Source organism: Amphiprion ocellaris, chromosome 10, assembly GCF_022539595.1.
Source record: "Amphiprion ocellaris isolate individual 3 ecotype Okinawa chromosome 10, ASM2253959v1, whole genome shotgun sequence".
NCBI lineage: Eukaryota > Metazoa > Chordata > Actinopteri > Pomacentridae > Amphiprion > Amphiprion ocellaris.
Genome location: NC_072775.1, coordinates 19,420,312 through 19,444,556, shown reverse-complemented (window position 1 = coordinate 19,444,556; position 24,245 = coordinate 19,420,312). Strand labels below are relative to the sequence as shown.

The window sequence follows — 24,245 nt, the reverse complement described above, 5'->3', positions numbered from 1 at the left end:
ACTTATGCTTATTGCCTTGAAACATCACCAACAATGGCCCAATACACCCAAATATATTACAGTGACAGATAACCCAATATAGCCAAATATGTGCTGGTTCACAAATTAGCCCACCCATCTCTAGTAGCCTCATAGAAGAGAGTCTTTTTATTATACTTGCACAAAGTCAGTTGAAACATGATGCTGGTGCTTTATTTAAAGGGATGTGAAGTAGGTATGGTTGCAGTACATATTAGCTGAAGCCAGAGACAACTCTGTGATCATATTTTTTCCTATCGTATCTGGACAGTCAGGATATCCAGCAATATCAACTTCACAGCTTTGTTTCCTCTCCTTGGATTTATTTATGTATATTTATATTTAACTGAAAATTATAGGCAGACTGCCATTATGGAGAGAAATTTTTAAAAAAGCACTAAAAGGTGTTTCAAAGTGTTAGTGTTATAATTTTCAGTTTTTCCTCCATCTAAATACCAGTGAGTCTGCGGGTAATATAAGAAACGCTCAGAGAATATAGCTTAAAGATGCATGTGATCCAGGAGGCCAACACAGCCATAGCATGCCTTAAATATACTTAATATCAGTGCAGTATTAAACTAAGAACAGTTTACCTGATATCCCATCTGGGTTCTCCCACACACAAACGTACATAGAACAATCCTCGATATAGCACAATTATTCACTCACACTGAGCACAGAGTTCATACTATCACGACAAACATGGAGACAGCTGAGAGGTAACATGAGCTAACCTGAAAATACAGGAGACTGCGCCCTGCACAGGGAAAAAGGCTTGGATATTGAACTGTTAAGAATGTGTTCTTATGCTAAACCTTGTCCCAGCTGGTTAAAAACATTCTTAAGTACTGGAAATGTATTGCTACACAGTTTTACTCCTTTGAGTTTATATATATATATATATATATATATATATATATATATATATATATATATATATATATATATATATATATATATATATATATATATATATATTACATAATATAGAAATGAATATTAAGCTCAGTTTGAGGATATAGCTATATTGGTGATTCTTTTTGTTGTGAAATACAGATGAGACGTGAATTATTTACAGATGACGGTGCCAGTGCAGTTTCAAGAATAAGAATTCAGTTATCAGTCCTTTGAGATGACGAGATAGAATAGATATCAAAATAGTGGCGATGAAGAGTTCGGGCTTTGTCGTTTGACAGCTTTCACAGTAGAGAACAGCAGCACAGAGCAGCGGATTTAACTGCTCAGATGGTGTACAGCGAGTACAATGAAAGCGATCACTCATTTCACAAAAACGACTGCCGATACGCATCTATATGTGAGATGGTGCTCTGTAACATCTGCTTGCATTGATTTGCTTTGGATCAATCAGCAAAATGAACGTTGGCTGACCAATAAGACCTCCCCCCCCACTCCCACCCTTTTTTTCTTTTTAACGGCTAATATACACACAGAATAAAACAACACAAGATTCCCCCTTTCTGCTCCCGCTCTACCCAACTCGCTTGTCATTTCCTGTTTGTGTCTGATGTGTTTACAGGTCAGAGGTCCGGGAAGCGACTGGGATCTTCTTTGTATTCAGCAGGGATGACGAAAATAGAATCTTCAAATTCGTCGTAGCGGAATTCCTGAAAGGTGACAGTCGCCGTGATAGTGGGGAAGACGGGGATGTCTGCGAGGCAGAAAACAAGAGAAAACGCGTTATTTTGTGATCGTCCTCTTGAAGCTCACTGAGTCACAGAAACACAGTGGCAGGTCGATTCACACATACCGAGTTTGACTGGAAACCCAGGTGGAAGTTTCATCTGTACAAACTCTCTGAGTTTGTTGAAGTGCTTGAACGGGGCGATGACTTCCAACACGTTTAGTAACCTGGAGGCAGAGGAAAGTAAGTCAGCAGTTTCCTTTCAGTCTGTTCTTTGCCAACTCTTCCTGTCAGGTAGAGACACACTGTACAAAATCTCAAACAGAACAAATAGGACATTAGACTTTTGAAAGGAGATTAACTGAAATTTGAGATCTTGAATGAATAAGGGGTCTTAGTACAAACTGCAGCCCCTGTCTCCACTTACTCCTTGAACAGAACTATAAACATGCAGTAAAAACACATGGAATAAACTGTGATTTCAAACCTTTACAGTTTCTGATGATCTAAAAGTAGTATTCTGAAGCTGTGTGACCATATCAAGCTTTTTTCGAAGCATCAACATCAGCATATGTAAAGTATAATTTAAGGAAAATACAGAGATCCCTGTACGCACAGTTACACTCAGGAACATTAGCATTAGCTTTAGAGACTGGGAGGTTTAGTGCTACTCCAGAGGAGGACAGACTTTGTTTGCTGTGTGTTTTAGAATGAGGTTAATTTTATGTTTTCCTGTCCTGTATACGAAGATATCATGGAGGTACTTTTCATTAAGATGTCCTCTGTTTATTTTGATTTCTTTTGGTTGGATGACCATGAAAAACTTGAGTTATGTTTAGAAGGGGAACCTTTTTCATGGCATAATTTCTTTGCCATTCCTGGGATAAAAGGCAACATATTTTGTTTGAGAACTGAGCAGCAGAATAATGTCTGTTTTGGATGTATTGCTGCAATGCTAGTATATGGTGTCTATGAGGGTTGGGAACGTTTGTGTGAATTACATGAAAATATAAAGAAATCAATCAATTTTCTTTTTTCCAGTCGTCTCTAATGATGAGAGAGCGTATGCATCCTCCTAGAGAAAGTGCTGCACCCAGAGTCATTTTTCTGACTTGGTTTTGTGCGGCCACTCACTTCAGCTGAAAATCTCTGAACTTTTCAAAAAGGCGCTAGTGTCATTACTGTGGCTCTTTTTCAGACAAACAAACCATAGAGGTGCCACTCATCATCATCATCCTGGGAACCAAAGAACTATTATCAAGGTTATCAATAAATGGCTGTCAGAGTGGTGATATTGTTGTCAAGGTATTGTCACAGAAATAAAACCCACACAGAGTACCGGAATAGGAAGCGCTCGTCCAGCATTTTTCTGCCAGAGAACAAAGCTGTATGGATACTACGGCTGCAGGAAGTATTCTATCAATTAATCAAGTAATCGGATTCCGCACTTGACATGCATCAAAAGTGGAAGTGAGCACTTTGTGCAACAGAAATAATCGTCCTGGTAGAACACGGGCAGACATCTGCAGTGTACTGTACATACGTAGTATAGTACAGATGTATTGTACATATATAGTATAGGATGAAGTCTGGGTCCAGACTCGGACCACTGTCCACCAGTTAGTGACCTGGAGTCTAGTATATAGTGGATTAAACGAAGCCTCGATTCAGAATTTTGCCTTGAAGAATTTAAGTAATCAAACTTCTCAAATAACTCAAGGAATCATTTCAGACCTAATGGACACACAAGGACAGGTTCAGATTTAGTCTTAACAGTCCAGTGCTAAATGAACAATGGGTTTTACTTTACGTAATCATTCCAGCTCATATTGGCTTATTTCTATTGTGATTTCAATGCTACAAAGTATGGTCTTTTTCGACCAAATTTCCTCTTTGTGTTTTCCTGGACTGTTTCCCTCCTAAGCTGCACTGGGAAGATACTATTAAAATTAATCTAACTTTGGAAAATACTTTATTTGTCTGAGTGAGACTGATGAAGCCTGCTGTCAGCTTCAAATAGACTATTGAATTCCTTTTAATACAGGCCCATGATTGTGGATTTTGTGGCCAGTATGAAACGAACAATATATTTATGGTTAGCTGTTTTTGTATTTTCAGTAAATTAGCATTTATTAAAAACCTTCCTGCCTTCCTACTAACCTTCCATATTACTTTTCTACATGAGCAGTGGCGTCAATACCACGCTGGATTCAAATTGCTGTCAAAAGTGCAGGGAACTCAGAGGAAATAATACATACTTTTAATCCAGCATTACAATGTTTGATTTGATCTCATCTCTCAGAAGGATTGTTTTGGTTACACTGGAAACAGATACATCTCCAGGTTGGGAACCACAGGAACAAATCAATTACTGATATCTTGATATATCAGATTGAACAGAGGTTTCAATTCTAATCTTCAGGGTCCAGACAGACAGTGGTTTCCCATTACACTGTAAGTACACTTACAGTAACTCTACATCTCACTTGCAAGAAAAAAAAAAAAGTCTGGACATAAGAGGGGCAGAGAGTGAAAACCACCAGGACCAAGACCTAGATTTGAGATGATGTAATCTGCTACTAAACAAAATCATTTCTGCTCTCTTTTTGGTGATTATGGCATATATGGCATTATAAAGGCAGCCAGTACAACATATTTGTAACATTACAAAACACAAAATGTGAAGGAGAAAAATTACATTAAAAAGCCATTAACCACATAAAGGGTGGGGTTTTATTGCTGGGACCATTAAGGTTCATTCAGCAGTGGAGATAAAGTAATTTACTTGCTTTACTATGTCCCAGTAATATTCTACTACACTGTCTGTAATCCATTATAGACAAAAACCAAACCACATCCCACATGAATTCTACCTCTGCAACTACTCAGTGTAAGATGCATTTATCTTTTAAAATTACCTTTTTCTCAAAGCTTATTTATTAGTTCTCTGTAAACTCTTTTATATATGATCATGAGTCAACAAAACTGCAAATAGATTCAAAACTTGGATTAAAAAAGCAATTAGTTTTTTTCTTTTCTGTATATTACAACCAGAAAAATACACAGAAATACTTCTTTAATCCAAAATTATCTGCTTCCAGCTTTTAAAATGCAAGAAATTGATGATTAAGTTTGTTATTTCTGATTTGTAAAAAAAATATGTTTGGGATGTGGATGTTATCATCTCGGGCTTTAGGGGCAATTTTTACTATTATCTGACATGAAATAGTGATATATAAAGCCAATTAAGAGAATAATCTTTTCTCTGATACAATATGTAATAGGTGAAGCTCAGCTCCAAGAAAAACCCAGAGAAGAGACCTTATCAGATCTTTCCTTTACTATGAAAAGATGAGAAGAGTTAGTCGTCTCTGCAGAGGAAAGTAACTGAATTCTTGATGCATATGTAAGTTGTAATATTGGATCTCACTCCTGTTTCCAATGTCCCCTTCGGGACACTGATTAGAAGTCATGAAAGCTTAAAGCGGTGTTGTGATTTACACTTTATCCATTTACATTCAGGTCAATCAGATTTCAGCACCAATCAAATTTTTGCCAAGGTACCAACATAGATTCAAATAAACAGAAAGTAACTTGTGCAGAACTTACACGGTTATTACTATTAACAATCAAATAAATTAAAAATTGTTTTATGGCACTTATCCAGGTTGTTCTGAGCCTTGTTTGCATTGTATCTACTCTCAGATGTGGATCACTTTGGACAAAAGCATCTGCTAAATTAAACTGTAGAATAGTAGAAATAACATCCTTTATTATCAATGTTTTGTGTTTTTGTAAAAAATAAAATCATCGGTAGATTTTTTTGAAAACGCTAAAATATTTATATAAATTACACAATGTCAATCTTTAAAGCTCTGTATCTGCTGAGCTCTAATATCTAGGTTTATATTTATTCACTTGGCCTAAGCCATGAAGCCAAAAGGGTGCAGGTGCCTCAGTAAGGCAGAACTACAATTGAACGAGAATCAAGTAGGATTTCAAGTAGGAACAACCCGAGCACAGCCAATAATGTGGCCTAGCTAAGTCAAAAATAATGCAAAACACAAAAAAATTGTTGTCACACCGTGGAGCAGCTTGTTTTTAAATGTTCTGATCAGTGATTCCCCCACACTACCAGGGAAGCCCCTCTGTCTACCTAGCCCAATTATCTGATCTGAATTATTTCATCTCTACAGTACCTTTTTCTAACATCTCATGAGTATCCTAGTGTATTCACCCAGGATCAATCTGCACAGAAAGCTTTGTAAATAGATCTAAGGATGAAGGGATGTACTTACGACTCGATGCCTAGAGGGAAATCCTGGCTCATGGCTACAGTAGCTTTGAAGTTCTTCTTGCTTTCCTTGCACACAAGCTCTCTGCCGAGATGAGGAGGCCTGAGGGCGCGAAGAGACAAAGACAAAAACACGAAGACGCGTTTCACTCTCAGAACGTAGACAGGTTTTCTTGTAGTTGCCCTCAATAAATTGCTAATTACGGCAAGGACTGATGAAATCGTAGAAAACACGAGGTGCTTACTTTCCGTGCTCTGCAGTTATGTACTCTTCCCAAGAAATGGTGTTGGGGGCTGGAGCTGTGAGGGACTGTCTTCTCACAGGCTGGGGACAGGAAAATATCTGTCAGTCACCCAGTCGTCAAGTGTCGCTACTCTTTACCACTGGCGGAAGAAGCCAGCACACTGGATTCTCTCTTTCTCACCTCAAAGTTCTGCTCACTGATGCTGCCTCCTTTACTCAAACTCTCCATGATGGCTTTGTTCCTCAAGATGTCTTCTTCACTCAGGTGCTCTCGCCTTTTCCTCGACTCTAGCACGAGACCGTTCACTGCATAGAAGTCAGCCAGGAAGTTCCCAACCCTCTCCTATACAGAAAACAAACAGATGTTGGTATTTCAGCGTGCTTGACAGGGATTTTTTCCAGACATTCTGCAGACCTTTTAAAATGTTCCAAGAAGAAGCCTGGGGGTGGGACTGTACATTACTGGGGGCTAAACATTTTCTAATTCTTCAAGCATCAATATTAGCAGTCAAATCAGAGGTAAAGAACAGACTTGTTATTCTACAACAATTAAATGTAAAACATCTAGAATATTTCGAGAGACAAAATAAGGCTCAGGATCTGTCTAAGGGTGTATATGATAAATATACACAAAATGACAGTTTCCCCTCTCTAATTTCTGATTGTGCTTTTATTTCTTCATGATTAAAAAACAACAACAAACCAGTCTGTAAGTTAACAATAACCGCAGTCTTTTCTGCAGCTGTTCTCAAATGTTGAGACATGTGGATGACCACGGGGAAACTATCAAGTGGTACTAATTTAAATAAATATGATTTATCTGGGGAAAATAAACCAACAACAGTTGTCTGATGCCACTGTGCTGATCACAACCTTCTATTCTGTTTCAGTGAAATTCTCTCTGGCACATTTTTTGGCTTCTAAAGGAGGATGTGACAGAAAGGTTTTTTTTAAAAACACTGTTTGAGTGAAAGTAGCCCGACTCCACTGAGTTGCAAACAGACAGGAGTCCATTTTAAGGGGGAAAAAATGAGAACCACAGCTTTAAACAACCAGTTGATTTATTTACGTTAATTGTTAGAGACATGTGACTGCTTAGATGAACCTGATGCGAGTGAGGACAGATTGTGAATAATAAACAATCTGAAACATCTTTGAATTACTAATCAAAGGCCTGTGAACTTGAACTCGTTGACTTCTAAAAGACACTTTTATCTGATGTTTAGATTACTCTGCCAAGGAATGCGGCGAAGTTATGTGACAATCGGCGTACGTTTGTCCTTCTGTCTGTCTGTCTTTCTGTGAGCAACATTACTCAAAAATGGACAAACGGATTTGGATGAAATTTCAAGGGAAGGTTAGAAATGACACAAAGACCAAGTGATTAGATTTCGGCAGCGATGCGGCTTATAGTCTGGATCCATGGATTTGATAAAGATTCCTGTATCACTGCAAGATGGCGTCACTGTAACGATGACAAGCGAAGGTTACGTCAGCTGCTTGCTGATGATCACATGATTGTGATCCTGCTACAAATGACCGCTGCGACTTCTCAGGACTTATCTGTCAGAAATGACAAGGAACAACTGATTAAATTGTGGGTGTTTTTCTGAGTCCCATCAATTCCCGCCGCCCGCTACATATTTAGGTCACGTGAGTATGTATCCATACATAATGTACACATGCATAACACACAGCTGTGCTCAGCACAAGCTCATTGTGTTTGGGGGTACATCTATATTAAATGGCCACATTCTATAGTGCCATGATTTGTGTCACAAATTTTTTCAAGATTTCAATCGTCAGAAATGATACAATGGCTGAGCAGCCTTGGCGGAGTACTGTGTTCTTTGAGTGCTTTTCTTGTTCCCACTTTGTTAACCACTTTTTACTGTTTGACTATTTTCCTATTATATTATGTACTGTGACCATGTTTTTATTTATTAGTTATTTTGGTGCGATTTCTTGTGAAAAAGGCTGATTTAAATACAGCCATTTCCACAGACCTTTTGGTATCTCACCACAGAGAAACAACAGGTGAAATTCATACCTTAAAAACATGGCTGCATTCTATTTAGTTCTACCAGTAATGCGGCTCTGCTGTTGCACATGTTGGCTCACTAATGCAGCTCAGTCAAAATAAGTAGAAGCATTATTCCTATTTGTTAAAGTGGTGTTTCTTCTTTTATCAAAGAGAATATTGTATGAGCCTGTACATACTGTGTTTTATTTTTCTTTACTCTCCCTGTTAGCTTTGTTCAACCTATCAGCGCAGGATGATAACTTTTTATTATTAGGAGGAGACCAAAGCTTCAAGTTCTGCTTTAAATCCTGAGAACTTTAGCAAGTTTTTCACTATAAAGTAGTCAAGTTACGTTTACTTGTTATGGGCAGCATAATGCCACAGCCTTACTGTTTTATCCTCTCTGAAGAGCCAGCCAATCTGACTACGAGAGAAAGTGATGGACTTTGTGGACAGAGTTGCAGAGTAGACGTCACTGCTCATCAGAATATCCACCTCTTCTTCAGTTTCCATCTCTGACTCCTTGGGCCAAAATAATGAGAGTTAGGTCTTGCTATTTATATTAAAACAGCTGATGACACAATGTGAAACAGAAGTCTGGTCATACCACTCACTTACCTCGTGGTGTATTCTTTGGTACACTTTTGCTTCGTTGTCCAGAACAACAAAGGACTGGGAAGGCGCAGCATCGCCGTTGAAAATGAAGCTAAGATCTCCGCGCTGACATTTCATATCAGTGAAGTCAATGAGAGTTGTGTCAAGTCTAAATCAAGAGAGAGGATAGAGCGCGTGTAAAGATTGTTGCGTCCTACTTTTTAGATCTAAAAGAAGTTCTTGACCTAAATATCAACCACTTGCTGCATTAAACACTCAGTGAATTAGATTTTCTCACAGGCACAGCAACAGCCTTAATCTAGTATTTGACATCTTACCTGATATTGATGCCCTGTTTGTAGATTTTACAGGCATCCGATGGCAGCATCCGGGACAGCAAAGGCACTACAACAAAGAAGAGTTGAATGAATAAAAATTCAGGTGATAAACAATTACTTCCAACTTTGTGTTTTGCAATGACAGCAGAAAAACACAGATTTCTCTTAAATATGTTTTTAGACATGTAACACATGACCCATTCAACAATTTTGAAGAGATTAAAATTAAAGCTGGTTTTACAAACTATCACATCTTGTGATAGTGTTTGATAATACACACAACCTTTTTGTTTGTGTGAAAATGAAAACTCACCCCAGCTCTGAAAATCCCAATGCAGCTCCAGATAAAAGTCACCAAGCTGCAAAAACCACACAACATGTGTAACTAAATGACCTAACTCATACATCATAATTGTATAGGTCTGAAAAAGTACAGTACAGTGAGGATTTAAAATTACGCATTTCAGCAGTTAATATGCATCCTCAAGGACAGGCAGTAGTCTCTTATGCAAATCTCTGCCTGCAGAGATTTTCAAAATACAATGGACTGCATATTAAATGATGCAGAATGACGGCAGTGGTGAACTTGAATGTGGTGTGGCAGTAAAGTCTGTGTAAGTGAAACCAGCTGTGGTGCTCACCTCTCTGAGAGCTTTCAGTAATTTTGGCCTCTTATCTTCCACACTCTCCCTTGACTGCTGCTTTAATTTCCGCAGTATTGCTGTGACTGGGGAAAGAGAACAGGCATGAATCATGAAACTCAGCAGCACACGTTTGCACGGGGAAGATGCTGAGTATATTCACTGTTTTAGGGTATGTGGTCCAATTTTCTTGCAACTCTTAGCACTCTACAGGAACCTTAGAAAGTGTTATAGTTAATTTCAGCTTGTCAAAGATGGAAGAGTATCTGCATATTTGTATGAAGGAAAGTGACAAGAATTTGCAAGGCTGAAATGTCAAGATGTGTTCGAGATAATTTAAAAAGGTTAGGACTGAGAAGTTCATTTTTCAACTGTAAAATGTCTTCCTCTGTATGTGGAGATCTTTATCAAAAGTTTACTGTGTAATGGGCTTGTTAAACTATTAATATTGGCCAGCACACTTCACTGTTTTAAATCAATCTATACAGTCTACTTCAATTTAACACAACAATGCAGCCACTAAATGTTACTTTGTGTATGAAGTTCTGTATTTGTTACCGTGAAAAATCAATAAATAATAAAAAAAAAATAAGCTTAACTATATGTTTATTACTGCTTTCAGCGTTGAGGGTGAAATAGAACTAACACCTCTATGACAGTGTTAGCTACTGACCATTATAGGTATCATAAAACTAGCCTGCAAGGCAGTTGTGTTGGAATATATTAGCTTGTACAGAATTTCTTAAAAAAGCAGCCACTGACTGTATCTCATTATCATATATTTGAAACTCAAAAATATCAATATTGGCAACAGCTTAAAAAGTCTTTGTTGGCCAATCTCGCTTTCCAACATCTCTGAATGACCTATTGTGCTGAGGAAGAGATGAGTACTAAAGTATGCATATATTTCACAGCCAGTCCAGTGAATCGTGGCACACAGCGCAGAGCACATTTAATGCTCACATTTTCATAGTGTTATATATCAAAACACAAGGAATAATCCCTTTTCTGCTTCAGCTTAATTCAGAAGAAACATTTCATAACACTGCACATGCAGCAGCAGCAGTGATGGGATCAGCTGATGTAACTCATTAGCTCATAAAGTGCATGTCTCTCTCACAAACTGACCACAGACCCATTAATGATGTCAAATGGACCTCAGTAAATCAGCATATCTCACATGCACCCTGGTTATCTCAGCAAGGGAAAAAATTGGACTGTGACTGAGCAGAGAAGTGCTGACCAGGCCCTCGCTGCACTCGGGCAGCACGTCATTGCACGCACAGACAGCGAAAGAGCAAACTGCTAACGCAACGTGCACATGTGTAAAAGCGAAAGGTGACGACCGCTGACAAGACTGCAGCGTTTGGTGGAAAGCTTTAACACACACACTTGGCATTAAGGAAACCTTGTTCACTATTTGTCGTTCTCGCAGCTGTGTGCTGCCTGTTATTTAACCAAAGACCTAAATCTAAATAGTGTCACTGGAATATAACTTTCTTTGCATGTCCTTGCTGATGGTGTGAATGTACCCAGCCCTCTCTCTGCCCCCCTGCCGCCTATTCACCCTTGTGAGTGATGTGACCTTCTCAAAGCAAAGCTCCTGGTCCCAGTCCCAAGCCAGCCTGCCACAGCAGGCACAAAGAGCCGAGACGCATACTAAAAAGGCTGAGGGTCATTTCTCAAACTACCAGGGCTCACAATCTCCATCGCAGGCTGTGCAAGAAAAGGATGCTGATAATTCACAGTCATATTATCTACTCTGCCAAAAGCAACAACTATAAACTGTCAGCTCAGCAGTTACAAAACTGATATCAATTATTTAGTATTCACTCCCTTTACTACACACTTTATCTTTCCTTTATCTTCAGTGAACTATGCTAAATTAACACCAACCCTCAAACAAGGACAGAGCAGTGAAATCATGCCAAAAGCATTAGCTGGCACTTTTCACATGTCATCTGAATCATTTCAGTGGATGTAAAATCTAAAAGCAGCGGCGTCATTAAGCAGGCCAGTGACCAGGCTGTAAGCTCAGAGCTTCCTAACACTAAGCCATCACTCAGGCTGCATTCCAGCCCATCTGGATGACAAGTGCTCAGAGAAAATCCCCCACCTTCAGCTTTTTAGCTGGACTGACCAGATAGCAGTGTTTAAACAATGAAATGATTCGTAAAAGGTCCTTCCGGCTCCGTTATCCCATAACCTCCAACACTACTTAAATCCTTTGCCTTTCACCACATTTCGTAGACAGTATATTGAATAACATGCATAATGATATTTAAAAGTGTCAGCAATATCCGCATTTTAACAGTAACATGTAATTTGTTCTGTTTTCCAGTTTATGAGTTAAAAACTATAAACTGCTCTAATTCCTATGCGGTGCTGAGATGTTCTCTGCACCTTGATCAGATCTCTTCTGTGGCCAACATATCTAATTTGGGCCCTCAAAAGACAGAAGAAAATATGTGGAGAAAAAATCCATCCAAAACTTGTCCAGAGGTATCAGGGAAGACTTTATACTGTTCAATCCCAGGAAATGCTTCTGCAAAGCACTGAATTTAAACTGATATATCAGAAAAATAAATATCATAATTTAATGTTTAGTAAGAAAAAATATTCTACTATTCAGATGGTAACCCAAAAAAGTAGAGAATTCAACCAGTTCCAATCCTTCTTGAACACACTGAAACCATTAAGTCTACATTTAGCAATACCACTACAGCATGAGCATTCAAATGGACTACTATTCCAGTTGTCACAATGACTGACTAACCCACAAATAGTGACTAAAGCCATCATAAATCTACAAAACCATCACACAGGCAGCATGCAGCCTAAATGTCAAAACAGTGATGTGCATGATTGCAGGTATGTCACTGAGATTGCCATAAACACATCTGAATATGAAAAACTCAGGACAACACTGCTATTCTGAGCATTGTTGACTTCACTTACTCATTTGCCTGTCACCGTAGCTGATGGCTTCTGCTAGAGGACTCCATCCCTGTGCATTTTTTATCTTTACGGGTGCATTATGGGCCAATAGAAGGAGAGCACACTCTGAAAGGGAAAGAAAAAAGAAACAGCAAAAAAATCTTCAGAGACAAATACGATTGTGAGTGCATTAGTGGATATTTTTTGTCCTGTCACCACTTTTCAATTTGTTGTTTGGAGCAGCTATTACAAGTAGAGAACATACATTAACATTTTAATATTAACTTGGGAACACAATCGTGATAAAGATTTTGATGTTTTAACAGACTACTAAACTTCACCTATTGAGAAACTTGTACTGATATGCTGTGCACTGTGTAGATGCTCTATCATCTAGGTCATTCTAATCCTTGGAGCTTCAGTAAAAAGCAACTGGACTTTTCTTTTAGATTCTTGAAGACGTATCACCTTTCATCCAGCAGGCTGGATGAACTGAAGACTGAGGAAGCCTCTTGGCTGACAGGTGAAACATCTTCAAGAACCTAAGAGAGAAGTCCATTTGCTTTTTACTGAAGCTGCTATGAATGAGCTGAGCATTTTTTATTGATAATAAATTTATTTAATTAAATTTTCTACATAATTAGAATGTACAAATGCCTTTGTGCTCACTAATTGCTATATGTAAGTCTATGTAGATTTGTCAAAGCCTTATCACTGTGTTATATCAAGATTATGTTATTCCATCTCTGTAGAGGTCAGATAGGACATGGTAAGAGCAGTAGGACTATAGAGGGTATTGCAAAATGGGAAGGACGGTGAGTAGTGCTTTCAAAAGGGCCTTTAATGAGGATATAAATAAAACTACATTATGACAGATGCAAAGCCATGAAGCACAGCAGATTTAGTTACATTTCCCTGCCTCGTACAGATAGTGACAGATTACCTTTTGAGAGGCTTTTTGTTCATTTTGCATAATCCTTTGCATTACAATAGGCTGTTAAAGTGTAAAAAAACAGGTTCGCTACATTATATTATAATGTTGTTCAACTTTACCTTTGTGGCCCAGCATCACAGCCAGGTGAAGAGGTGTGTTTCCTAGAGAAAGAAACCCATTAGACATTAACATCAAGACTTTAACAAACACAATCAGAAACACAGGTAATGTGAAACACTTGAACGGATTACTTCACAAAAAAATCAGGTGATAGCAAAGTAACAAGAACATACCATGCACATCCTTCTGAAGGATGCTATGGGTCCTGATGAGAGAGGAGAGCCGACGCACATCTCCCTTGAACACGCATTCATGAACAGGAAACTCCAAGTCCTCACTTGTCAGAATTATTGGGTTCTTGTTGTTGTCATTGACAATGGTGCCGATTGATGAATTACCGTTGATGTTGTTTGCATTAAGCTGCTGTTGCTGCTGCAGTACCGAGGTTTTGACTGATTTCTGAAAAGCCTTGTTGGACTTGAAAAGGTTACTAGTACCGTTAGGAATAGTCCCGTTGGAGGTCTCATCGTACGTGTCCATTATCTCGTCATTTTTGTTTGGTTTGTTGTGATCCTTTCGCATGGTGCGTATTTTCTCACCTGTCATGATTACTACCGTCCGTTAACAGACGCACTAGGCTACGGGATGGTGAAGATTGGCATAAATTTGGAGGCTAGTCAGCATTAGCAAAATACCGAAAATATTATCTTAGCTGAGGTCGTAATAGATTTAAGACGACACTGATGCTTTCTCGTCGCTAGCTGCTCTCTGTTGTTCAAATAACGCTGCACCTGCTGTCCGGCTCCAAGCCAACATTAGCTCCCAGCAAACGTTAGCTAGCTAGTCCACAATAAAAAATGAATATGGTGGGTGCGGCGATGGAAACAGAAATTAATGCTAAACATAACAGAAAACACGTATACACTAAATCAACATACAGCTAAGAAAGAAAACGAACAGCAAACGGCTACATCGTTGTCTCTTCTACCGCCTCTTGATATGCGTATAGAAATGGTATCGATTCAGCTTGCTTTGCGGCAAAATTCAGGCGGACGGGGAGGTACAATAAGCCAACTGAGCTAACATCTCTGCTAGCGCAGCTAGCAAGTAGGTTGAAAGTCTCGCGAGATTATTCAACAACCCCTCCGGTTTGAACGCGAGTTCATAGTTAAGTCATCTTTATGAGACACACGAACGTCAGAGTGAAGAAGCTAGCAGGCTAACGAGCAGCGTTGTTTACTAAAATGGCAACCTCCAAGAAGGGGAAGAAAGTAGTAAATCAAGAGGAACTCCGACGGTTGATGAGAGAAAAACAAAGACAAACGACAGACAAGAAGCGCGTCGAGTCTCCTTTTGCTAAGTACAACAGTCTGGGGCACCTCAGCTGCGTTCTGTGCAATGTGCAGGTAAAGTCCGAGCTGCTGTGGCCGGCTCATGTTCTTGGAAAACAGCACAAAGAAAAAGTTGCCGAGCTGAAGGGAGGAAAGAGTCAAGCAGTGATGCAACCGAGTCAGCCGCTGAAGAGGAAAGCGCGGGACAACGAGGACGTTGATGGAAAGAAGGCGAAACCAGCGGTAGTCGCAGGTCAGTCTGGATCGGGGCTGCCGGGAGATTTCTTTGAGAAGCCCAGCGAAAAGGCAGCTGTTTCCACCCAGAAGTCTGCAGGACTGAGTCTGTTGGCTGGAGTTTATGATGAGGATGATGATGACGATGATACCGAACAGGCAAGTGAGGCAGGGACCACAAATCCCCCTCCACAGAAGGCTGAAGCTGCAGGACTACCAGCTGATTTCTTTGACAGCTCCATCCCTTCCACACCTGCAATCTCCCATTCGGGATCTATCCTCAAAGCAGAGGTGCAGGAGAAGATCGCTGAAAAGAAAGACAACACAGCCGAGGCGTTACCTGAGGGTTTTTTCGACGATCCGGTTAGAGATGCCAAAGTGCGCAACGTCGACGCCCCCAAGGATCAAATGGACAAGGAGTGGGAAGAGTTTCAGAAGGAGATAAGACAGGTGAATACAAAGTCAGAGGCCATTGTGGCAGAGGAAGACGAGGAAGGGCGCCTTGAACGTCAGATTGACGAAATAGATGAACAGATAGAATGTTACAAGAGAGTAGAATTGCTGAGAGACAAGCGGGATGTAGTGAAAAGGAAGCCTTTGTCCAGAAAGGAGGAACACATGGAGACTGATGAGGGCATGGACGAGGAAGACGATGAAGAGGAGTTGCTTGGACTGTTGTCCCGGGACTGGAGGGCTAAAGGGGCTTTGGCCTAAGTTCCTCCACAGTACTGATAAAAAAAAAAAACGTTCTTAAAGAGGGGTTCTTTTGTGCAGCTCTGGCAGCACTACGAGATTTGTTAATATGTTTGTTAAAATGTCTTCATCACGTCTTTTTGTATACTTCAGACTGGATTGGACACAATTGCAACGTTCTGCCATAATAAAACATTGTTGAGTGCCACTGGAAAACAGTGTTTCTCAGTTCATGACACAAGGCAGACCACAAATCAGACTTTTAACTGTTTATTCATTGGTGCTCAAACGAAAAGACATTCATAAAATCTCCCATATACAGTAGCAGCATGGACCCAAAATCTATGTCATGGTGGCCAAAGCCGTTACATTTCAAGCTCAACTAACCATTGTCCTGCAAAAACAAACAGTCGACTATGTTAAATTCATAAATAATTTTTTCATGTTACATGGAAAGCAACATGCAAAGCACAACAGAATTGTTTAAAAAATGTAAAATGTTGAGATTAAGACCGTAAAGCAAATCTTTACCAACCTGAGCCCCTTCACAATATAATTGGTTGAGAACACATTGCAATGATTTTTTTTTTTACAGAGTACAACAAAGTCTGAATATGACAAATTTGTTATGTAAATACACCATTATTCTGCCATTTAAATGGAATAAAAGGAATCAAGTTGAGAGTGGTGGTCAGTGCTTCTTATACTACCTGTTACATACTGTGAGCTAAGTGTGCCTTCTCCCCACTGCAACCCGAAACAAGCAATATCTAAGTCCTTTTGTTATTGCTACATATGTCTCATGAGTTACCACTTCAAAATTCTTTCTGAGTGATTCAAAGTGTTCATAGCCCTTCAAATCTGCAAAACATCAAGAAACTACAGATAAATGTACAGATGGACTAAATACAAGATTCGAAATTGCAACCTACTAAAGATAAACAAGGAAAACACTGAACGAAAAAGAGAAACCAAATGTTAGATTTAGCTTAGAAAAGAGCATACAAAAGTTTTAACTCTTACGCTCACTTGTGTATTTCAGATAAGTTAGGAAACTGTCTAAAAACAAAACCAAATCTTGACAATAGCTGTTTCTAGTAGTCATTTGTAAACATTCATAAAATTCTATCTCAAGTCCTATAAATAAGGTTTAGGTGAGTTGTACCACTTGTGAGTTGACGTGTGGGGACATCTTCAACAGACAAACAGTTAAAGCTTCCACTGAAGCTAAATGTACAAAAATGGTACACTAAATGAGACAGGTGGTCAAAAGAAAAACAAAACAAGGATACACGAACACAGCAAGTTTAAGATAGGGGGTGGAGAATGGGATTCAAAGTAATTCACAACACTTTTTTGCATGGGATATTCATATAAACCGAAAACCTTAATAAAACGAGCTGAATATTCTAGGTACAGGTACTCGTGGATTACTGTTAAAATTTAAGCGATGCTTTGTGGCTGAGGTTATGCTGAGATGGACTAGGAGAGAGGGAGTGAGTAGGGGGCATGCCAGCGCCACTTTTTCCACAATCAGTATGATAAATATTCAGTTCACAAAAGTGCAGCAATTACAGAAAAGGGTCAGGAATCCCGAACTCCCAGACCCTGCTGGGTTAACAGTAATGTTCACTGCTGTCAGCAGTGATGTGCTCACAAACCTAAAGCGGCTTTCAGTTCCACCAGGGAGTACCTCTGGTCCCCGTCACTGTCAAAGCACAGCATGGCGTGATTACTGGGAGTTGATTCTCCAAATAGTTTCCTCAGGTCCTGGTAGGTCAATCTGAGTGAACGTCCAACACCGACCTGCTGGAAGATGTCCTCCAAATCTGTAAAAAGAATAATGTCAACCAGAAACATAATTTAAAAAACACATATATACATAGTCATTTATTGTCCTGCCAAGACTTTGTCTCATAGCTGTGTTTAGACAGGATTGGATATATTCTACCCAAAGATAATGCAATTTATCCATCAGCAACTCTAAAGCTCATTAATTAACAAAGTATAGTGTTGAATCAATACTAAACCATATGTCAAAAAAATAAAAATAGGTAATTATGTGCAGGGCTATTTGTTGGCTGAGAGGAATACCTTCCTCAAGTGTTATTATCATAGTGATGTTTCCAGGCAACAAGCAGAGATTTCTTTTATTATAGCCTAGAATTAATCTTCTTATCTACCTCTGCAAAAAAGCCAATGTGTGTGTATTTACCAAAATGTCAAACTAATCTTTTAATGAATGCTATGATATTAAGCTATGTAGTGGTAGTGTGCACCTTTGAGAGAACTGACACCAGGCAAGGACAGCCACTTTGAACATCTTGTCTTGGCATGTCTCTTAGAGCGGTTTGGAGTTAAGAAACGAGGACGTCTGCTTGTCTGTGGCTCTGTCAGTGTTGAGGATATCTCTGTCAAAAATAAAAAGGAGATAAAAATTTAAATGCAACACAAGGAAAAGAAATTACTGTGATAAACTGATGCATCTTATACTGTACCGTGAACACTCCCAGGTGCTGCTTCTGTTGTGGTAGCTTCTTTTACCACCTCAGTTGTTGAATTTTCACTGCTGATTGCCAATTGAGCTGCTGCGTCATTGTTGTTCGACTGTAAAGCAGAAGATAAAATGCAGTCTGTCTACAGTGTATTTGTCCACTCTGGGCTTAACAACGCCACATAAACTCAAAATGCAAAGTGTGAAGCCTCGTTTTACTCACGCTTTGTTTTGACCTGTTCTCTAAAGAGGCCACTCTTTGATGAAGATCTGCGACTGTAGAGAGGAGGATGTGGATCTGCTCATCGGTCCATGTGTGGTGCTGTTCCTCTGTCTTGTTGACCTCACCCATGGCTTTTCTCAAGTCTGTTATGTCCTTTAATATAATAAATACGTGTGAAGCAATTTGCAGTTGACTCTTACATCAAGACTTAAAGGAATTCACTTTCTTTTACACATGCACACAGAGGATCTATTATTCTGGTAGATTTGGGTGATAAATGACAAAAAGTGGCCTAAGTTACACAAGCTTAAGTTTACAATGTAACTCATAAGACTGTGGAGATCTCAGCCAGCTAGCAACTCATCACTGACCATGTAATTACTAAGGCCAAAGTATAAGAAATACATGTAAGTGTATAATTAAATGGTGATCTCATTTCCCCATCCTGTAGTGCTTGTGAAAAATAAAGTGGTGAAAACATTCTGCAGTTGTCTCAGATATTTGACCTAGTTTTACTCAGCAAACTAAAGCATCTAAGCTCCCAAAATAGATTGGCACTTGTTTCATGTATTATGAATGAAAACCCAAGGCACGGATCCAGGAAATGACAGGACCTTCTTAACCCTGTGACTCCTTCAGCGTAAGCCTGGCAAGAAATGCAACAGCATGGATAGGTTGATAAACAAATAAATTAATGTGGCAGTGGCAAAGTTCACCACAGCTTCTAGTTTGGATTCATGCCAGAGTTAAGTGGATCAACTGACATTTCATCAATTGAATCATCTTGGCCACATGATTTGATAAATTTGCTTTAATTCTAAGAGAGACAAATGTGTAGCTGCACCACTGCAGTTAGGAAATGAGAAAACAGGCACACCAAGGTATTTAACTTATTCATTTAAGCACAATGTGCTGCTAGCTTGTTTTCTGTACACACCCGTCTCCATACATCCATGCATAAATAATAAATGTGCAAAGCAGCCTCCAGCAGTATTTGCAGTGAGCATTGAGATGTGAATAACAAAAAGACAAGCTTTCAAACAACATCAGTGAAATCTGACTCTGACTTCAGCTTTGCTTATTTGAAATATCACAGTTTGAAGCCCTATACTATTCATGAAAAAGCACAGCTTGTGATTCCTCTGTGGGGTTTGTCAGCTTTCCAAAACACTATATTAACACTTCAGTAGCGTAACATACATTTAAAAAAAAATGTTGTGAAAGAAAAGCCTATTCTTTTTGGCATGTCTGCCTTTCACAGCAGACAGCAGCAGGGTTTTTCCTGCCTACAGGAATTTTGGCACCCCCCCAGAGATTGGTTTTAGCCAGTGCAAAAGGAAAAATCACCCGCGCCTGAAGGATAAGAACCAAAAATGAAAAAAATAAAAATGAAAAATGCACTCTCCATTCATTCTGAGAAATAAATAGGTAATAAGTACACAAACACAATGTCAAAAAATAAAAGATTAAAAGTGACATAGTTAAATGTTTAAATGCATGTTTTTAGTGCAATGAAAATAATAAATCTAAACAGAAGGAATTAATAAACTTTTGTAAGCAAAGAGCAAAGAAAGAAACCATGGTTAGGGAACAGGACGTTTAGATTTGCAAGCCATGGCATGCTTTTTAATCTAAACTATTAAAACTGTCAAAGTCTTAAACTTACCATTGCCTTCTTTAAGTCGTCATCTTTCTTCTGATTTTCAAGGGCAGCCTGCATAGTCTTCACATCATGTTGTACACTTGTTAGTGTGCTTCCAATTGTAGCAACACTCTGGAAAATTCAAATGTGTGTAAGGTCAGTTCTGGAGATCAGGACAAGTCATCTTTTAATTCCAATGTATTAAGGCCTTACCTTTTGAAGCTCTTCAACAGTTGTGGGTAGGCTGATTAAATCAGCAGCTGATTTCAAATTGGCCTTTAAATGGTTTACAGCAGAGTCTAGCAAACTGATCTGCAGGAGTAAAATGACATAAAGCATTCAGTTACACATGCAAGATAGAGTTTCCAATCTATACTCTAATGTATTACGTGCACCAAGCTAAAATTCATGTAATCTAATACAACAGTTCTACAATAAATCCACCTACATGAAGGTCGTAATGTTCAGGTTTTGTTTTAACTGTTTTGACTCAACTGGATGTGGGGTTGTTGAACTGTCTTGAATTATACTAACAGTTGTTTCTGTTGTATTGAATTCATTTGTGCCAGTGATCCTGAGGAACAGAAACACCACTCTGAGCAAACAAATATACTTCAACAGCACCACAAACCACATCCTCCAAAATGGCCCTAGAGTTGAAACGCTAAGACAGTTTCGTTGTAGCATTTCAACTGAACATCATAATGCTTATGATGGCAGATTTTTTTCACAGCTGTTGTATTAGACTGCATTTGTCTTAACTAGATGTATCTAATAAATCTAACTGAGTGTACGTGATTGTTTTATTTTAATGAAACCTCAAAGCAGACACAAAAACTGACCTTTCGGTTCATTTCTGTTAGGTTAGACCAGAGTTTGCTCAGCCCCTTGCCTCCATTCTCAATGTCGTCAAGCTTCTTCTCCTTGTTTTTCAGGTCCTCACTTAATTTTGGTATTTCACTTGAAGACGTCTTCTGGCTGGATTCCACTGTAACAAAAACATTGCTAAATGTTAAAACCAATGTGACTGGTTAATTTGTCCAAAGGGCAGTGCATGTTTTATGACCAACATTAAGTGACTGTTTGTGTGTGAGTCTTACTGCTGTGCAGCTTTTCTTTCAGCGAGTCCAGATCTTCTTTCAGAGCAATCTGCATCCATATGAGTCCAGCACAGGCCATAACACAGGCAGCTAATATGATGAACAGAAACAGGGGATAGCACACATTGCAGCACTGTGTGTAGCTTCTTCTGTAAAGACAAGAAACATAGTAACATTAGACATTATAACTGCACAGCGTCTTTTATTATTGATGAAGGAGATATTTTCAGAAGGCTGTAGCTATGTCTTGGGAATTATGAAGATGGCTTATATGCAACTGTGCTTTTAAATATGGGTTGCTAAATAGTATACAATCATATCATACTCAAGCGAAGTAATTTGTCCTATATCAAGCATCAGAAAATTAAATAGTAAAATAAAAAAGAACATCTGATCACCTTCTTAGTGTGTAGGTCCGTGATATTGCTAAACTATAGATAATGCGCTTAATTTTGTCTCAGGGAATATGAGCTTGAAAAACAATCTTTGATCCAAAATTGATGATTCTGAAATTTAATGTCTTTGAAACTTAAGAATTTAATATTCTTCAGTACATTTGGGAGAAGAACGAGGAAACAGTATGTACTATGCTGCGAGTGTGTTGGCAGCGAAATCATCTAATTATCAAAATATTAGCTAATGATTCTAAACAAGAAAGGTACGCCATAAGCACTCAAACACAATTAAAACTGAATTACATAACTGCTGCTAAGTTGCTCTTTGGTCTTTAACTTTTAACGACTTCACATTTCTTTGGTAACTGAACGACAGTTCAGTGCAATATATAATGACGTTAACACATAACATGTACATGTCCACAGCGTCTTTTACAAAACAGCAACACGTTAATACATTGATCACTCACTTTCCAAAGTTAGCTCCGCTGTTAAGGTTGTTGAAGTCGTCGTCGTCCGAGCTCGACTCGGACTCGGAGTCCGGCGGCTCGGTTCGGAGAAGTCGGTGACCGGAGCCCTTTTTGGTCTTCTTTCTCTTGCTATCCCCGAGACCGATCAACGCGTTCAACTCCTTCCTCTTCTTCATTTTCTTTTGAGGGGTCAGCGAACCCGCCGAGCCCGATTTAAACCCGACTAAATCCAATGTTTTGTCCAGTTTGGTGGATGTTGTCGTTTATGTAGCGGCTAAGCTAACTTAACGTTCTCCTGCTAGCTTGAATATCAACCACGCAACGGTGCAAACGGAAACAAACACATCGGAGTTTTCCGAGTGGTTGCTTTGTTGACACATACACCTAACGTACAACAATGTCTAGCAGCTGGTCGGCATGGCGTTACACGCACAAAACAGCTTCTCTAAGACAACTTTTTCTACGAGCTGCCGGGTTACACGTACGTGAGCTAACTCAGCTAGCATCGGACTCCTTGCTAACGTGTGCTAACACTGTACGGCCGTTGTTACTGTGCTATCACATCGTCTCGGCGAGGTTTGAAATTACCTGCTCAGACGTCACTCATTTTGGAAACGCAGCAAAAACTCTTTAAATAGACCAGTAAAGCCTGGCTATCATATAACCAAAGAATGCGGCACTATTTCCAAGGATTTGTCCTGCTGCCTGTATTGTTTAGGCAGGGCGTCCAAGTAACCTCACAGCTGATTGGTGCAAAGAGCAGCTACAACTTCCTCTGCTCCTGTTTGACAGGGAGCAACACGGAGCACAACACCGCCTGCCCCCGACAGGCAGCTGCACCGCCGCTCTCCAAAGTCAGGAACCAAGTAAGTACATTAGAAAAAAAAGCAGAAAATCCAGGCATGGCAATTTTCCGCCGTTCCGCGGAAATCCGTCGTTTTAATTTTCAAATTGATAATTTCTGTGAATCGTCCAAATACGTTGAGAAAATTTTAGGGGAGGTGAGGTATGTTTTTGTTACTCTTGCTCCCGGTTTTTGAGAAGCGCTCGGCGTTTCTCCCGCAGCGTAACAGACAAAAGCCGCGATTCCACAAGCACCTACTCGGCGCGGTACGGTTCGCCACTATTGTATCTGACTCGGCTCGTCTCGGTTTAGTTGTTTTTCCATATAACCTCATCGTGGGTGGAGTCGTCATAGCGCAGCGAGCCGAAAGTCCCTAACGTCATTTGCGTGCGACACAAACGCAACATAATGGAGACGATGGTACACTTGCTGCTCGGTCTGTGGCTTTCTGTCAGATTCAGAGTAATAGAAGAGTCATAGAAAGCTGAGAGCGGCGAGTCGAAACACTCTGGAGACACACAGGAGAGTTTGGGAGGCGATGCAGCAGTATCAAGCTGAAGACAAGAGGATATGAACTAGACGACATATGAGGGTAAGCTAATGCTAGTTCGCTAGCTATCGTTTATCAGTCCTGTGAACGACCCTGTAATGGCTGCAGTTTGTCGCTATTAGGTATTAAAATATGTATGCTGTGTATGTGTTTCAGATATTAAAATATGTATGCTGTGTATGTGTTTCAGATGCTCTCTGATGAGACTTCATGGGATTTACCTGAAGCAGCAGCACATGAGCCTGCAGTGGCACAAGGTGTAGAGGAGGAGGACAGAGATGTACAGGATGCACTGATGCACTACGTGTCATGCAGAAGTTAAAAGTTATTCTTCTTGTTATACTTCTGTTTTTCTGTCCCGGACAGTTTTCTGTCCCGGACAGTTTTCTTTAATGCAATTCTGACAAACTTTTGTACCTTTTGCAGATGTGTCTATGCTATTGTTTTATTTGTGAAGGTTAGCAAGATTACATGACAAATTAAACACCAAAACATTAAAACAGCTGTTTTAAGAATATTCCAGTTTGATAAATCAGTATTGCTT

At 39.5% G+C, this 24,245-nt stretch overlaps 3 protein-coding genes and 1 long non-coding RNA gene across 5 annotated transcripts; 2 read left to right on the top strand and 2 right to left on the bottom strand.

Annotated features, from left to right (window-relative positions):
* Positions 1–119: 119 nt before the first annotated feature.
* LOC111567176 (ankyrin repeat domain-containing protein 13C-like) lies at positions 120–14,787 on the bottom strand. Its single transcript, XM_023268128.3, has 13 exons — positions 13,959–14,787; positions 13,785–13,826; positions 12,753–12,857; positions 9,795–9,880; positions 9,467–9,512; positions 9,154–9,220; positions 8,840–8,984; positions 8,612–8,743; positions 6,380–6,541; positions 6,200–6,279; positions 5,959–6,057; positions 1,787–1,887; positions 120–1,687 (listed from the first exon to the last, which is right to left on the bottom strand). The coding sequence occupies exons 1-13, from the start codon at positions 14,329–14,331 to the stop codon at positions 1,557–1,559; spliced, it is 1,569 nt and encodes a 522-aa protein (XP_023123896.1). The 5' UTR covers positions 14,332–14,787; the 3' UTR covers positions 120–1,556.
* A 112-nt stretch (positions 14,788–14,899) lies between these two features.
* znf830 (zinc finger protein 830) lies at positions 14,900–16,665 on the top strand. Its single transcript, XM_023268154.3, has one exon. The coding sequence runs from the start codon at positions 14,970–14,972 to the stop codon at positions 16,002–16,004; it is 1,035 nt and encodes a 344-aa protein (XP_023123922.2). The 5' UTR covers positions 14,900–14,969; the 3' UTR covers positions 16,005–16,665.
* efcab14 (EF-hand calcium binding domain 14) lies at positions 16,238–23,028 on the bottom strand. Of its 2 annotated transcripts, none has more exons than XM_055014844.1 (9): positions 22,308–23,028; positions 21,443–21,588; positions 21,185–21,330; positions 20,556–20,654; positions 20,367–20,474; positions 18,701–18,853; positions 18,482–18,590; positions 18,263–18,394; positions 16,238–17,812 (listed from the first exon to the last, which is right to left on the bottom strand). In XM_055014844.1, exons 1-9 carry the CDS (start codon positions 22,481–22,483, stop codon positions 17,637–17,639), a joined length of 1,245 nt encoding a protein of 414 aa, XP_054870819.1. In that variant the 5' UTR covers positions 22,484–23,028; the 3' UTR covers positions 16,238–17,636. The 2 variants fall into 2 exon arrangements, with proteins under 2 accessions (XP_054870819.1, XP_023123909.2); XM_023268141.3 differs by having other exon boundaries at positions 21,443–21,591; positions 22,308–23,026.
* Positions 23,029–23,119: 91 nt separating this feature from the next.
* On the top strand, positions 23,120–24,218 carry LOC129349936 (uncharacterized). Its single transcript, XR_008603101.1, has 2 exons — positions 23,120–23,743; positions 23,892–24,218. It is a non-coding gene; the product is annotated as an uncharacterized LOC129349936 (long non-coding RNA).
* Positions 24,219–24,245: the final 27 nt, after the last annotated feature.

Bases quoted from the DNA above. Each gene is read 5' to 3' on its own strand.
- efcab14 (XM_023268141.3), bottom strand. From the start codon at position 22,483: ATGAAGAAGAGGAAGGAGTTGAACGCGTTGATCGGTCTCGGGGATAGC. The intron at 18,854-20,366 runs GTAAGTTTAAGA...ATTATATTAAAG, and splicing joins ACGACTTAAAGAAGGCAATG to GACATAACAGACTTGAGAAA. The intron at 18,591-18,700 runs GTGAGTAAAACG...TCTGCTTTACAG, and splicing joins AGAACAGGTCAAAACAAAGC to TCGAACAACAATGACGCAGC.
- LOC111567176 (XM_023268128.3), bottom strand. From the start codon at position 14,331: ATGACAGGTGAGAAAATACGCACCATGCGAAAGGATCACAACAAACCA. The intron at 9,881-12,752 runs GTAAGTGAAGTC...CTCTTTCCCCAG, and splicing joins CTACGGTGACAGGCAAATGA to TCACAGCAATACTGCGGAAA. The intron at 6,542-8,611 runs GTAAGGCTGTGG...TTTTCTGTATAG, and splicing joins TCTTCAGAGAGGATAAAACA to GAGAGGGTTGGGAACTTCCT.
- znf830 (XM_023268154.3), top strand. From the start codon at position 14,970: ATGGCAACCTCCAAGAAGGGGAAGAAAGTAGTAAATCAAGAGGAACTC.